This window comes from Falco naumanni, chromosome 1 (assembly GCF_017639655.2).
Source record: "Falco naumanni isolate bFalNau1 chromosome 1, bFalNau1.pat, whole genome shotgun sequence".
In the NCBI taxonomy this organism is placed as follows: Eukaryota; Metazoa; Chordata; class Aves; order Falconiformes; family Falconidae; genus Falco; species Falco naumanni.
The window spans coordinates 122,941,646-122,958,040 of NC_054054.1; the positions used below are offsets into that span (position 1 = coordinate 122,941,646).

At 39.0% G+C, this 16,395-nt stretch overlaps 1 protein-coding gene across 15 annotated transcripts; it reads left to right on the top strand.

The window, feature by feature from the left end:
* The first annotated feature begins 68 nt into the window (after positions 1–68).
* ZNF207 (zinc finger protein 207) lies at positions 69–16,395 on the top strand. 15 transcript variants are annotated; one of them, XR_005826040.1, is made up of 14 exons: positions 69–281; positions 1,874–2,000; positions 2,430–2,568; positions 3,171–3,341; positions 4,024–4,099; positions 4,588–4,635; positions 6,940–7,040; positions 8,167–8,327; positions 9,155–9,247; positions 10,436–10,678; positions 11,387–11,549; positions 11,722–11,905; positions 12,127–12,206; positions 16,342–16,395. XR_005826040.1 is itself a non-coding variant. In XM_040581928.1 (13 exons), the coding sequence occupies exons 1-12, from the start codon at positions 241–243 to the stop codon at positions 11,880–11,882; spliced, it is 1,524 nt and encodes a 507-aa protein (XP_040437862.1). In that variant the 5' UTR covers positions 69–240; the 3' UTR covers positions 11,883–11,905; positions 12,127–12,471. The 15 variants fall into 15 exon arrangements, 14 of the variants coding, with proteins under 14 accessions (XP_040437862.1, XP_040437861.1, XP_040437863.1 ...); XM_040581928.1 differs by lacking the exon at positions 16,342–16,395 and having other exon boundaries at positions 12,127–12,471; XM_040581927.1 differs by lacking the exon at positions 16,342–16,395 and having other exon boundaries at positions 11,722–12,471.

Sequence of the window (16,395 nt, forward strand, 5' to 3'; positions counted from 1 at the left end):
GAGGCACGATGGGAGCGGCCGAGAGGCGGCCGGGGCCGCCGGGAGCCTGTCACGTGGGCACTCCCTCCCGCCAAGCCGCGGTGCAGGCTGGGAGCTCGGAGGCGGTGGCGCCAGGCGGGACCGTGGCAGCCATTTTATGTCTGCTCGCTCGCTTCTGTGAGGAGGCTGCTGTGGGCGTTGCGGCTCGCGGGGGAAGAGCTCGGCTGTCTCCTTTCTGTGTGAGTTGGGGGCGCCGCCGCCATGGGCCGTAAGAAGAAGAAGCAGCTGAAGCCTTGGTGCTGGTATCCTTCTCTGTGGGATGAGGCCGGGTGTGGGGCGTTGAGTGGGGGAGGGGAGCGGCCTGGCTCGGTCGCGTCTCGGTTCCGTTCTCCCCCGTGCTGCTCGCTCTCCTGGGACGGGGCTCATTACTCCTCTCCACGTCCGTCACGATTTGGCTCCGTGCTTGGTGTTGTCCCATTTCTGTGCTCTTCAGCGCGGGGATGGGGCCTGGTCCGTGCCCTTCCTCTGCCCCGCCCCCCCCCCCCTCCCGCGGCCTAGTCCGTCCGTTTCCGCCTCTCTCACTTGAGGCCTCGGCCTCGTCCGATCTGTGAAGCCGGAGTAGGCCGCAGCTTCCCGGCCGGCTGGCTCTGGCGCTCCGGTGGCGGATTGTTGGGATCGTGGGCAAAAGGGAGAACGCTCTTTAGCCCCCGGGGGGAAGGATGTTAGCGGAATACAATAATAGTTTTTCAAGAAGTATTGGGGCGGGTGTAATTAAGACACTTTTTTAAAAACTTTTTTTTTTTCTTGCCTGGGGACGGCTTTCAAATTGCAGTTGTTGCATCAGAGTAGTTATAATTTCTCAGATATCTCAGTATCTTCGATCCTCCTTTAGGATCTGCTTTGTGTTGGGGGGGTGATTACAGTTTTATCTTTTTGAGTGCTAAAATGTTTTTGCCCGGTCTGAAATCGTTTAATAAAGGAATTTATAAGTTGCTCTGAGATCTTTTACCGTTTCGTGTTGGAAGGCATCTGTCCTACTACCCATATTAGTTTCAGTTACTTTAGTGTGAGGGATGCAAGACACACATTATATTAAAAAGGAACCGCTAATAAATAACAAATGTCTATTTGTCTCACTTAGGAGGATATGTGTGGAGTGTTTGCTGAAATATTAATGCCGACCTGCCAGAAAGGAAATCACAGTTTGTCTCTTCTGTCACATAGGTGTCCAGAAAGTTCTTTGCTTATAATCTGTTTAGAAATAGAAAATTCTTTAATGACAGCAGTAAATTATGCAGTGTCATAAGAATTGGTAGCTGGATAAGTGAAAAAAGAAAGGAATTTTTATTTTAAACTTTTTTTATGTTTTATAAATGTTAGTTACTCATACTTGTTATTAAATAGGCACTTATAAGTATTTAGCATCACTTACTTTTCATGGATTTCAAGTCTTATTTCTCCTTCAGTGCTTTAGCAACTTTATTTTAATCTATATGTATGCCGAGAAGGTATGAGTCCACTTGAAAAAAAACTAGGACTTGAAAAGCATGTGTCAAAGGATATGGGATCGAATGGTGATTCTGATTGCCTGCACACATCTTACCAGTTTGGTATCTATGCAGAGGGAAATGCTGGATGCTACGGGGGGGGGTGGGGGGGGTGGGGGGGGGGTGGGGGTGTTGGGGATTGGTTTCAGACTTCCATGAAATATTTGTCATGCTTAGGATGCTCAGAGGTGCTCCCTATGCTTTTGGTTTTTGTTTTGTGTTTGGTGGGTTTTTGTTTGGTTGTTTTGGTTTTTTTTGCTTTAGGACAAATCAGTGATGCAAATTAGCTTAGTGTTATATAGAAGGTCACTTTCAAGTTTATATATTTCCTTAACAGTCTTCAATAGGTATTGTAACAGGGATTTTGATGATGAAAAAATCCTTATACAGCATCAAAAAGCAAAGCACTTTAAATGCCATATATGTCATAAGAAACTGTATACAGGACCTGGTTTAGCTATACATTGCATGCAGGTAAGAGGTTTTAGGCTTATATAAGCTTTTCTTGACAGTTTCTAGAATTGGAATTAATAGTAAAGGTGAGGGGTTGGGGGCATTCCAGAGTCTTAAAAACTGATGAGAAAAACACAGAAGTGGCCTGTTTCCAAATCAGGAGTCCTGCTGTGTCAGCAGTCATACGGAGAGTATGCAGTAGAGATCTCTGCTATCATTTTTGGGGTGTGGGAGGAGTGAAGGAATTGTCTTGTCCTGGTGTTCAGGAGATAAGTTTATATAAAGTTTTAGAAGTTAATCTTAGTGATTGGGAAGCACATACCAGGAAAATACTTGGTCAGAGAGATTCTTCCTATTAAGGATATTCCTTTTCTATCGTGAACTGGCTGAAGAACACATAGAATCTTAACATGAATTGTGGTTAGAAAGACTTTTTCTTTTCCACTTTAGGTACATAAAGAAACAATAGATGCTGTTCCAAATGCTATTCCTGGAAGAACGGATATTGAACTGGAAATCTATGGCATGGAGGGCATTCCAGAAAAAGATATGGAGGAACGAAGGAGGTTACTTGAACAAAAAACTCAGGGTAAAGTGTAATCTAGCTAGTTATTTCCCTAGTCTGTTTCGTACTAATGCTAAGCTGTGTGGTAGAGGCCTCACTTCTGAGAGGGGTAAGGGTTGGGTTTAATGCATTCTGACTGCAGCTCTAGACATTTGCCAGTCACGTAGGTTGAGAGAGATTTTTCTTTTCCTGTTCAAAAGTAGCTGCATGCCAGTGCAGCTATAATAATTATCTAATTATTGTTGTGATCATGTTCTTATTTTTGAGGGTAAGGTGAGGAAAGGCCTGGGGTGATAGAAGCCTTGATGACGCCCAAATACTTGATTTCTTTGCTCTTAAAGTATACCTTTGTTTGAATTGTTTTGGTTTATTCTGGACAGCGTGACGCTGCCATATGAACGAAGACCCCCATGTATGTTGAGGGTTATTACAGTGTGTCACTTTCTTTGCCTTTGTTATTTGTATGTATAGGTAGGCTCACATAGTTTTTCATCTTTGTAATTCTATGAATTGTTGAACACGCAGAGATTTGAATTTTATGTTTTTCATTCCAATTAGAATACACCAGACAAAACTAATTTCATAGAATATAATTTGCCTTCAGTCTGACCATTGTACTCCTTTAGCAGAGAGCCAGAAAAAGAAACAACAGGATGATTCGGATGAATATGAAGATGATGAATCTGCAGCTTCAACTTCATTTCAACCCCAGCAAGTTCAGCCACAGCAGGGGTATGTTCCCCCAATGGCACAACCAGGTTTGCCTCCTGTGCCAGGTGCACCAGGGATGCCTCCAGGTGAGATGGTGTTTCAATGCTAAAAAGCTGAATAGAAACTCAATTTGCTGCTTATATACTGGAGTATTAATCTGGCCTTTCTAACGCTGGGTGGTAGAGGTCACAGAATAGTTTTGTGAGGTGCACTTAAGCAGTTTCTTTTTCTTGCCCCTTCTGTGTGTGTGCATGTCTTCCTTTGTGAAGTAGATTAAGACACCTAATACTTGCACCTAGATTGAAGGAATATGGTGGTAAGACAGATTTGTACTTTAAACATAAGTCTACCAGTGATACTTGGTGGCGGTATTTTGTAACGAGATTCTGGAAACAGCAGAAAGCCTGGCATATATCTATCTAGAGACTGCTGACACTGAACAGGCAGTTTATACACAGGCAACAAATATATCGAGGAGAGAATTTTGATCAATGACAGTGAGCGAAAACTGGTCTCGTTTTCTGTAATGATAAGGCATGTTCTTTGGAGACTACTGAGAAAACTTACAGTCTCGCAGGGCTGATACAATGAATCTTAAGTCAGATTTGCGGATGATCTTCTATATTGCATTGTTTGTAAGCAGTGTTATTTCAAAAATCAATCTTTCGGAGCTCCTGCAAAGCATTTTTTCCAGTCTAAATTTATTAGATGACATTTGTTAGCAACTGTGTGTTGTCAGAGTTGTTTAAAATTTATTTTTCTTTTAAGGTATACCACCATTAATGGCAGGTGTTCCACCTATGATGCCTGGAATGCCTCCAGTTATGCCTGGAATGCCACCTGGGTGAGTAGCAAGAAAGACTTAATATTACATGTTCATACTGTGCATTTTAAACTGTAACAGAAAAAGTGAGGCTAATTAGAAAAATGTACATAGGAACCTGTGAACCCTGTAACCTTAATATAAAGGCTCACCAAAGAACTGGATGGCTGTAAACCAGCATTAAAAATATGACCAAACTCTGAGTTTATGTATAAAGTATGCTGCCTTTCTCCTAAATTTACTGAGTAGTAGTATAATAATTTAAAGTTTTGTTGTGTTGGTTTAGAGCCTCCTGTGAACCCTGTTTCTTTGTATGTTGAACGTATGTTGTGCACCTGGTTATCAGTCATCAGCCTAACAGGAAAAGATACTGGATAGTTTAAATTCTTGTATCTTGGGCAAAAGTAAGATGTTGGTTTTTATGTTTGTTTGGGGGTGACACCATACCCTATCACAATGTATTTGGAAAATCACAGTTAGATTTTTGATTTTGTCATAAATTTTCACAGATTACATCAACAGAGAAAATACATGCAGTCATTTTGTGGTGGAAACATGTAAGCATCTCATTAATGTAATTCTAGGTACATTCATTATGCCATTTTATGTCGTGTCTTTGATAAACTTGAAATTGTCTTACTGAAAACCTCTGAATATTGCCTAAGAATTTGGGGGAGATGTCTGGTTAGGTTTTGTTATTATAATATCATTATACACATTATATTATTATAATATAATTATACACATTATATTATAATATCTGAAGTTTTTATGCTTTAGCTAAATGAATATTACAAAGCTATATGATAGGAGAAATGCATTCTACAAAATATTAACCAAATAGACCCATAGGCACTTACAGCCTCTCTTGAAGCAGAGTACAGCTCCATGTGCCTGAACCTTTACACTGCAGGACATACTGCAGGAACTTTGTTTCTAAGTTCTGAAGTTCACTCTTAAAGGTTCCTCTCTTTGGCGACATAAATACTGTTCTAATAGTCTTTGAATTTAAAAATCATGTCGTAGTTGAACATCATGTGGATGCTCGTCATGACTGGTTTTCCTGAGTGGAAACTGAGCTGAGTTTTAGCAGGCTTGCTGGTGCTTAGTCTTTCTTAAACTCTGTTAGCTTGAGGTGAATGTAATATCATCTAGTAAAAGACACAGATTAATTTGCAAAAAATTCGCTGCGCTTCCATTTGCGGGGAGGAGGTGGTGTGTGTTGCATTATGATAGTTTAATCTAAGGTTTTGCTTACTTAACCTGATGATCTTTTACAAAAAATAAGTAAAGAAGAATTAGGACCTAGGGACCTAGGAAGCAACTTTAGGTTTTAGTGTGGCACTAGTTCTAGTACTATTCCTGCAGTTTCTCTGAAAGTCATCTTTCTGGGAGCAGCAGGCAGCACGCATCCAGCACTTTTTTTCTTTTTCTTTTTTCCCCGCCCCCCTCCCCCAACTGATGGTTGTCAGAATGGGTGGCAAGACTGACTTTGCCTTCTCCAACCATTAACCCAGAAAAGGGTTGATGGTACAGTGTTCCAGTCATTACTGCTGCTGCTTTGGTTTTCTTTTGTAGCAGTGGTAGACAAGTTGAGAATAAAAGTAAGACTGGGTAGCCGTTTGTTTTGCAGAATGAATGCCTGCCTGCTCACGATGAGTTCTTTCAATTTTTGAAACAGGAATGGTGAAGGTATCTTGACTTTGTCATGCAAATAGAAACTACTTCTTAGTGGGGGTTTGGTGTGCATTTGGCGGCTACATATCTGCTTATTTTGCTAACTAAAGTAATAAGCATTCCTTTATTTTGTTTCCCTGATCTGGCTTTGAGTGTCTGGAAAATTTAAGCAAACTTGGTTTGTTCCCTGTGGAGGAATCATACATATTCATCTATAGCTTCCCAATTTAGAAGTATTTAGTATTGTAGATAGCTTAATTTTTATGGAGTTGCAGCCCTGTGCGGGAGGAATTTGCTTATATTAAGGGTTGTATGTATGGTTTAGGTGGGGGAACATGTATTCATTTGTAGTATGGTTTAGTAGATAAGGATGAGAGGAGTCGTTTAGATGCCACCTTTCTGTGAGGAAATACAGAGCAATTTTTTTCTCCAAGAATCGGCAGCAAGGGAAAAAAAGCCCCGACAACTTGTTTTTAGTATAAAGGAAAAACATGCCATAATGAGGATTTGTCATTAAAAAAAAAAAAAAATTAAAATCCCACTTTTCTATCCTTAGTGTAGGGAATATTTACTGTAATTAAAACTCCAGAGGCTTTCTTATGCTGTGGTCTCTGCTTTTATCGGTATTTTCTGGATATTTTTATAGATTTGGGTTGTCTGCCATTGGCTGGAGGAAGGAGAATGTTAAAATAGCAGGAAGGTGCTATAACCAGTAGTGGACTTGTGGTGTCAGAAAGGAGTAACAGCAGATGTACAGTGTTTTAATGTGATTGGAGTTAGCTGTTTTTCCTCCTTTCAAATTTTCTGAGAGTATACTGAAATCGGATTCTTGTAACTGCTGAAACTAGTAGCCTGAAGTAGATTTCAAGGGAGACACCAGTTTTGGACCTCTGATAATAGTGGAAGTGAAAGCTTTAGGAATTAAAGTTCAAATGAAAAGTGTTTGGAGAGGGGTATTCTTGGTTTTGGTGGGTTTGGGTTTTTTTTTTTTGTTTTTTTAGTAGTTGTTTTTTTTTTTCGCTTGTGCAAAAACATTTCCAACTGAGGAGTCAGCTGGTTTTCAGTTGCCTCTGAAGGTTCTTGAAATTCTTTACTGTAATTTTTTTATCTAATACAGGTATGTGCCAATTGTCTTAATGGTTTATCATGAGTGTTCATACCAGTGCTCATTTTCTGTTTCATAGGATGATGCCAATGGGTGGAATGATGCCTCCTGGGCCAGGAATACCACCTCTTATGCCTGGTATGCCACCAGGTAGGTCAGGGTTGTCGAACTCGTACTATGGTGAGAGCTAATTTTTTTTTTTATTATTTATTTACTTATTTATTTGTACTTATATTTAGGATTTATATAAAGAATATACAGACTTGTGCACCACCTTGGTGTGGATTGATTGCCACAGAAGCCACTCTTTTGTGCTTAGGTGAAGGGCTTGATTTATGGCTTTTGATTATTAAGAATTATCTGTGTTTGGTACCATTGTGAAGGTAAAAGCCAGAATGTAGTTACCTCTTCCTGTTGCACTTTCTCTGGCTTTTGTATTGCCAAGTCTTGCTTAATCTCTTTTTGATGTCTGTGGCTGCAGCTGAAAAATTGTAGTGATTGAAAATGTAGGAAATGAGAAAAAATGTTGGTGGTATACCCAAGTAACAAACCTGCTGTGTGAAGAAACTAACTGAAATGTTGGTGTCTTAACCGTGGCTAGAAGAGATGTTTATTGATTAAGCAGCGTTAAGTTTTGAGGGTGTTCCACCTGAGCAGCAGCTGTGCTGTGACAGCTTGAGGTTAGCAGGTTTCCCTGTATTTCTTACTGGAGGAGGATGCAAGCCAGTAGGACAGTTACAGTCTAGTTATCCTGCACAGTAATATGATGGGAACTCACGCAAGCTGTTAACTTCCCATCTCTGAACCTCTCCTAGAGCCTCACGCGTAAGAAGTGCATGTATTGTGGTGATAGGCTACAAAAAGTAGCCCTGTGTCACTGTTGCACTGTGCTAAAGACCCACAGCAAAGCTAATTTGTGTTATTATGGTCAAAGTTCTGGTACGGTTCGTGATGGCTGCATCTTATAAGTCTTATCCATGCACTTGGAAGCATAGGCACAGTGTGTTGGAAACAGTTACTGTGTTAATTGTGTTGATTTACTGAGAGTATAAACTTCATCATTGAAGCTGTACTATAAAATACAACTTAATTCAGTATTGCTCTGAAGTGTTTGAGGTTATTGCCTATGCATGGACATTTATTGGTGACTGCTGGTGATACCCTTTGTCACATTTTATTTTCCTGTTGCCTTAAAAATCCATCTTCCTTTGGGGAGACACTGTTTTAAGAAACACTGTGAACAGAATCCTCTAAAGGAATACTCTTCCTTCAGCCTGATTTTTAACCAGATCTTTGTGGTTTGTAGGTATGCCACCGCCTGTTGGTCCTCGTCCTGGGATGCCTCCAATGACACAAGCACAGCCTGTTACAGCACCAGGCATTCTTAACAGGCCTCCAGCTCCTGCTGCATCAGCACCTACCCCCCAGCCTCCAGTTACTAAACCACTCTTCCCAAGTGCAGGGCAGGTAAGGTATCTCATAACCTGGAAGCTATTGTTATATTCAAATTGCCCCTGTGTCAACAGTGTCTATTCTTTATTATCAAGGAGGCCCAAGAAATGACGGGTTAAGTTTCTTACTTGTGTTGATTCTAAGTTTAATTCAGTGTAGTGCTTGAATTAATTTTGAAAGGTTGTTTTGTTTGTCTTACAACAGCAATGAAACCAGACAGAAGTTCTGTAACCATGGGGGGAAGAAAGGAGTAGGCAAAACTTTGTTTAATCCCTTTAGTTTGTCATTTATTAAGGGTGCTTTGGGTGGGTGAAGGGATCTGTTAGCTACAGGAATCTGATTGCCTAGAACATCACCGGAAATTTCCAAAGTGTAGATCTTGACGTGACTTGTTCTCTCCTGTTCTTTTCATAATATTTCTACTGATAGATGATCAGTAATTTCTACTGATAGATGGACTAACTTAATTTATTCTGTAGTCCTGTTAAACATTTCCTGAATTAGGAGTTTTTTTTGCTTTAAATAACGTTCAGGAGTAAGTTAGGGTAGTAAAAATTCTAAGTGTTTTGGGGAGGGAAGTGGGGAATGGATAGTGGCTTGTGACCTCTACCTTTTGATTTCTCTTGTGTATAAGCTGTGAAGTTTTTACTTACTTTCAAGTATGTTGCAGAAAACTTCGTAGTGTACTATTTGCATTTTGGACTTCTGCAGGGAAGGTAGTTGTTTACAAAAACATAGTCCTTTCATAAGAAAGGACTTGAGCATAAGAAATCCTTTCAACTGGATACTTTCCACCCATTTGTTTGGAGACTTTTCACTGTTTCCTTTCTTTTATGCTACAGATGGGGACACCTGTCACAAGCTCAAGTACAGCTTCCTCCAATTCAGAAAGTCTGTCAGCATCTTCTAACGCTCTGTTTCCTAGCACAGCACAAGTACGCAGGAAGTCACAGTTAAAACAAATTGCTTTGCAACTTAACCCTTTGGACCGTTCTGTAAAAGCTAAAATTGACTAAACATCTTCAGATAATTTCTGTTATATTCCTGATTATGTTTAGCTGGGAAAACTGCAGAGTCCTTGATTGTGAGTTGCATCTTACTAGAAATAAGCATGTCAAAGTGCCCAATTTTCTTAGTGTAAAAGAATGAAATGTTACATCCTGGTTCTAAAGGGTTAAAAAAGCATGAAAGCAGTTAAATGCATTTTAGTGGGCAGTGGTTAGCTTGATGCATGGTGAAGGCTTTTTAGTTTGTTGTTTAATATGGTACATCATAATGTAGGGAATTTTGTAATGTGCGTTGTGTGCAAAAAATTGAAATACTTTGTTTTAATTGGAAAGTTCAGGTAATTGTAAATGTGCAGTGACTAGAAACAAGCATTCTCTCATAATTAAAGCTTGCTTTGGAGATCGCTGCATCTTCAGAGAAAGCTTGGTGAAGCAAACTTTTCTCGTCTTAACAGTTTTAATCTAAGAAAAAAGCAGGAAAGATGAGATGCTGGAATCTAGTGAACCTCATCTGCCTTCAGCTGATCATTTACAGGCGAGGCTAAAGATTTATGGAGACAATAGTACTCTGAAAATATTGCGGTGTTTTCATAGAGAGAACACTTAAAACAAAAACCCAGACCCAATAGAGGTTTCTTAAATATTGAATGAAAACATTTCTTAAATACCTAATTATAATGAATACTAACATTTTGAGCTGTACTTTAAACTAATGGTTGCTGAAGTATGCTAATAATTTAGTGAGGTCCAATGAATTTATACTAATAGGCTCTTAAAAAAACCCAGTGATTCAGGAAAGATTTAGACACTTAACCAGTGTTTGAGATTAAAAATTTTGATGGTGGGGGGTTTTTTGTTGTTGTTCCTTTTTTCTAGTTGTGCCTTTTGACCTGCAAATTGTAGACTTTCCAATTTGTGTGTGTGTGTATGTGTATATACTGGGGTTTATTTTGTCTTGTTTTCAGTTGCTGTAGTATGCAATAAGGCTGAAGTTTACTTTTGTCAAGCTTGTTATAATTACGTATCTCACTGGAAGCTTTCAGAGGTCTAACAGACATCATTTAAGTTTTCTTACGCTTTGAGAAATAAATATTGATCTATCTCTGTGTTTCACAGGCTGCAGCAGCTGTTCCAGGTCCAGTTGGTACTGATTTCAAACCTTTGAATTCTACACCTGCAACAACAACAGAACCCCCAAAACCTACATTCCCTGCTTACACGCAGTCTACAGCCTCAACCACTAGCACGACAAACAGTACTGCCGCTAAACCAGCTACATCTATAACAAGTAAGCCTGCTACCCTCACAACCACCAGCGCAACCAGTAAGTTGATCCATCCAGATGAGGATATATCACTGGTAAGTTAAAATATTTTCATTGTCTTCCTGAAAAATGCAGTTTATGCTGATAGGGCTGATTAAATAGAATTTCTTCTATGCTCTGCGTTATGTGTATCTTAATCACAGTGAAAGTGCAAATTGTGGAGAGTTCATGTAACAGAACCACACATCAAGAAAGCTTCTCCAATTGCAAAGCGATGGCTGGCAGGTTGCAGTGATCTTGCTGCAGATCTAAGTCTTATTTCTGTTGGTGATAGGAAATTACTTAACTTAAAATATAATTTCGTCTTCTGTTCAGTGTGTGAGTTAAGCTTGGAAGTTAAATAGATGTAGGCAATGAGTGTAGGACAGAAGGCTTAAGTTTGAAGTGGTTTTGGTGCTTTTCAGCAGTCAGAAGTACGGAATTTATGGATAAAACAAATGAACCTTCAGGTATCTTTAGATTTGTATTTTGGCTTTGCTGTTTCAGCTTGTTAAGGAGGAAAAAAAAGGCTTTCCTGAGCGGAGGGAGGAAATGCATGCAGAATGATAAATTGGCCAGTGTTAAACAGTTACTTTGAAGGAAGGGGGGGGAAATGCCAAGGGGACTGTGTATTGTTACTAGTAGCAGTCTTTGAACTTGTAAGGAAGTTGAAATAGCTAATACCTGTGATCTACTTTGTTACACTTTCATTTACTTTGCTTTTAGTCTTGCAATGTGTTATGGTGGTCTGTTCCTGGTTTTAGGAAGAGAGAAGGGCGCAGTTGCCTAAATATCAGCGCAATCTTCCTCGGCCGGGACAGGCTTCCTTGGGTAATCCACCAGTTGGACCAATTGGAGGTATGATGCCACCACAGCCAGGAATTCCTCCGCAACAACAAGGAATGAGACCTCCCATGCCACCTCATGGTAATCATGTTTCCCAGCTTTCTTTTCTTGAAAAGACTTGTTTTGGCTATAAACTGTTTTAAAACCCAGTGGCATATACTGGCAGGGGCTTGAAGCTTTTCACAAAATGAAACTTCTGCCCATTATTAAAAAAAAAAAAATCTTCTTTGCATCTTAAATGTTCTGTTTATAGGTCAGTATGGTGCTCATCACCAGGGCATGCCAGGATACCTTCCTGGAGCGATGCCCCCATACGGTCAGGGACCTCCGATGGTGCCCCCTTACCAAAGTGGACCTCCTCGACCTCCAATGGGCATGAGACCTCCTGTAATGTCGCAAGGTGGCCGCTACTGATGCTACTACACACGCTCTAATAGGTTTGGAGATTAAACCTTTTCTCATCTTGTGCTGTTAATATAGCCGAGCTTCCGTCAATTAAGGCTTCATTGTGACTTTAAAAAAAATAAGTATCTTCCCACATGCAAGGAGCTATTGGACATTCTTATTTTACACGGGAAAAATTATTTGGAATAATAACAGGAACTTTTCCTGATGTTGCAATTTATACTGTATGGCTTCTTTTTCATGTTTCATCTAGGTTTTTAGAAGTGAAGTATAGTAAATATGGTTCGTTAAATTGTGAAGGCGCTGGAATTACATGAACATACCACCTTAAAGGCAAGTTCTGTAACATTATGTTGCTATTTGTGAAATGATGCCTTCACAGCACTTCAAGTGCTGTTGGACTTCATGTCCCCAACATAGGTTGGTGAGGGCTGTAACTGTTCCCAACTACTTGTACATTTAAGTCTGAACTTGTAACAATATTTAATGTATTTAGAGTTCTTCCTGTTTCAGGGTTTAAGTAAACTGACCCACTAAGGTCGTGTGACTTTTCTGTACTGTTATAAACTTCATTGTAATAAAAGAAGAGAAAAATTTATATGCCTTTTCATTCATGACCAGCTGTGGACAACTGCCTGAAAGGTTTGTACAGATGCATGCCATGGTAGCTGTTGGTGTAATGAACACAGTTATTGGTGCTGTTTTGATAAAATCTGAACTACTTATTCTAAAATTAAGTGACTCCTTAGCTGCACATCTGAGTAGACAAAGACCTGTACACTTATTAACTGACTCCTCAAAAACGAGGCTGCAGGAGGCACATCCTAACTCTTGGTTGTAACTTTTCTTAATGCATATGTTTCTTTATTTGTGCTTTCTTGTCCTCAATAAATTTGAAACGGATTTCTAGTCTGGCACTTGCAGGATGTAAAAGTGATTGCTCTAGGGTACATCCTAGTGCCAGATGTGTCCTGTTAGTTCACTCTTTTGACTGACTCTTTTTAATGTGCAAATGCATATGAATTTCAGGAGCCTTTTAGATGAAGATTTCTAGAAGCTTAGGTGCATGTCACATGGGTGAGTGACTTCCAGTTGATGTTGTATTGAAGTTGACCTGCAAAAGAGAAAAAGTAGCTTGACCTTCTCAGTGTATAAAAGAGACAGGCAGAGGGCAAGAGTAATATGTTATATGCTTTCTTTTACTTTAAATATTGGGAATTTCAGATCTCAGCAGAGCCTAAAAGATGAGCCATCTGATTTTTTTGTGCTATGATCTGGCTGTTGGCTGAGTTTCTTGAGCCATTTAATGACAGTGTCTAGAGTAAGAGACCTTTTAATCAGTTCTCCTAATTACAGTTATCAGAGAGGTCTTCCCCTTAGGAATTAGTCACTTAATAAGTGTAGAGGGATGAATTACTGTCAAGGTTATAATTCTCTGAATGTTTAACCATGCTGTGTTAGGGTGCTACATTTCTGATGAGAATGAAAATGTAGAGGGAAGCTTTTTGGAGAGAAGTGAGAGCTTCCCTGGTCTCTTCACAACAGGGGGGAAAAAAGGAGTTGTTAATTTTTCATTTGCAGGTCAACTTTAAATACATGTTCCAGCCTCAAGCCTTATCTGTGCAATTTAATTTCTGGGGATATCTCTTCTTTTAGGATAATTAGAAAGATTATCGGTATTTTTGTGTCAGTTTGTTCCATAGATGTTTTTGTAGTTGGTGGAGTTTCTTCACTTAATTATAGTACTGAGCATTATGGCTCTTTTTCTTGAAAGTCCTGGGGTTTTTTTAGCCACACTTAAGTACTTCGTGTGGCTTTATTCTGTACTGTCTCTTAATAGCCCAGAAATACAGTACAGCTAAAATCATGTGGTGTCTCTCAGCTTCAAACCTGGGGTCATGGAATAGCTCATAAAAGCATCCAGTACAGGCTGATTACAGCTGAATGGCCTTAGTTTACACATTAAGGATTGTCAGGCACTTGTTCTGAAGTGTTTAGCAGTTTTAAGACCATAACTCCAAGCCTCTGTTGAGAAGCAGTTCTCTCTGATCACTGGTATCTGATCACCTGTCAGATGTGCAGTATTTGGCTTGCAAATGTGCTGAGTGGGCCTTAATGTCAGATCTTCTGTTAGCTCTTCATCTTGCTTTATACATAAATCTAACAGATAGAACTGTTTTGCTTAGGCAATGCTTTTATACTCTGGTTTTCTGTTTATCTAATAAGGATGATAACAAAACACTGGAGAGATGTTTACAGTGTCTTACATTCATGCTTTTTGTAATACTACACATAAAATTCATATATTATAAATTGATCTTAACTTCTGCTTTTAAAACTACAGAACTTGCTTTTTCTGAAGATCATATTGCTGCTGTAAGGATGCTTTGCCCTTCTGCCCCTAGTAAAGTAAATACCTTCTTCCTTTGGTGTCTTTCTGTAACTTTCTGTATGTTGTTTTCAGACCCCTACTTTTCCTGCGATAAATACTTGAAAACCTTACTGCATGCACTGTTAACTCAGCATACTCTGCAAGTTGTATTAATTAAGAGTTTCCCTCTTTTAAATAGTGAATGTCTTATTGTTCCAATAGTAGTACCATTTTGTAGCTAATACTACATAGTTTGGATGCATTTTAAGATGGCACTTCCCTTAGTCGTGTTTTGATAATCCCTCAACTAAGTATTGCCACTTATTAGTTATATGGTATTTTAATAATCTTCAACAAGCAGGTAAACAACTTTTCCATGATTTTTCATGTGGATACTTACTTTCCTGCTTCTGTCATTTCTGTGCTGTAAGAGCTGTGATGTGGCTAGCTTTAGTTACTCTCGTGTCTCTTGTGTGTACTCTTCTGTGAGCAGGCGGGTATTTCAGTGCGTATGTTTCTGTTGGTCCCTGCCTTCATTTCTGTGGATACTGCTTCTTAATGTTCAGAGAGTTGGATTTATGGTGCATTTTTCCAAAAAGAGGAAAACTACTTTGAATGTAGTAATTGCTTGTATAAAGGCAAAGGCTTCGTTTACAGTACAAAGTTCAATCAACATAGTTGTGCCAGCAAAATCCCTAATTAACGCAGCTTGCAGACAGCTTTGTGCTTTGGTTAATCTCTCCCAAGATTCTGCAAGAGATTGCAGAAAAACATAGATATATATTTGTTGCAGGACTCTAGTGATACAATTAAGTAGGCAGAAGCTTTATTTTTCAGTTGTTGCCTAAATTTGCCATGGCAGATCTTACAATAAAATTAAAACTTGCAAGTGGGTTTTGATCAGTCTTTAAATTGGAATGTAATGCAAATGTTGAATACAAAAAAACAGGCTGCAAAAAAAATGTTGAGGCACAGGTGGGAAAATATGTTTAGCAAAATATTTGGAATTTATGGCATCTAGGACTTGTTTAAAAGGTTCTAAATTATTTTATGCTTGGTCTCAATAATAATTATCAGAGGGTGATTTTTAGAGCAAAAGGGATGAGACTGGCATGAAAGAACCTTGGAAAAGCCTGGGCTGGTTCTTCGTAAGTCTTGATGTGACTGTTTCGTACTGCCTTTAGAACATCTTTCTGCCTTTGGCAAAGGTTGCTTTAAATAAACCAGCTAAATTTTCAAGATTTTATGTGGACTAAAAATTTCTTCTGGAACTTTTGGATTATTTTTTTTCTTCCGCAGATGAGATTCTCAAGTGCTAATAAATTTGAGGCTGGGATGTATATGTAATAATTTCAGTGGTTAACTATTCCTCGCTCTGTGCATGCATGGGAAAATATAACAAGCTTCTAGAAACACATTCAGCTGCATCTGCCTTCTATGGTTTCTGCAATTATTTTAGCATATGGAGCTCTTGAACAGTACTTATATAGAATCTTAACTTTCTTAAAGCTTGGATAAAATTGAATGGAATATATAACCTGCAGTTGTTTTATAGGAATAAAAATTCTGCATACAAGATAAAAAATAAAGTATCAAGGTTACTTCAGATTTATAAACAGCAAGAAGGGCATTATGACTCTCCAGCTAAATTGAGACTGATACATCAGTCCATGAGCTGGGGCTGCAATTTAAAATGGTAACTAATGGCACTTAAAAATAATAGTAAATGTCTTAATAATTGTACTGGTCTAGCTTCTACATAAATACTAAGGTGAGGGCCAACACTTTCAGTGGCTGGTGGAATCTTTAACTCTACTTTTTGTGAACTAGTACAGTAAATACTATCAGTTATGGGAAAAATGCCCCAAAGCAACTGACTTACGTTCCATTGATCAAGATACAAAGCAAAACAAACTGTCCAATTCAGAAATAGCTACCAGCTGTAAAAAGTTTTGTTTGGGCCTAATAGGATAGGTGCTATAGCAGTCATTTTCTTTTGTTTGCTTGATCACTGGAATTTTGTTAACTTTGAATGCATGTCTTTCACTTAATTGGGTCATGTTTTTTCTAAAATTTAAATTTTTCTTCTTCCTATAGCCCTGCCATAGGACAGGCTGAGGCAGAGTCTCAGTGTTGCCCTGTTCAGTCTGA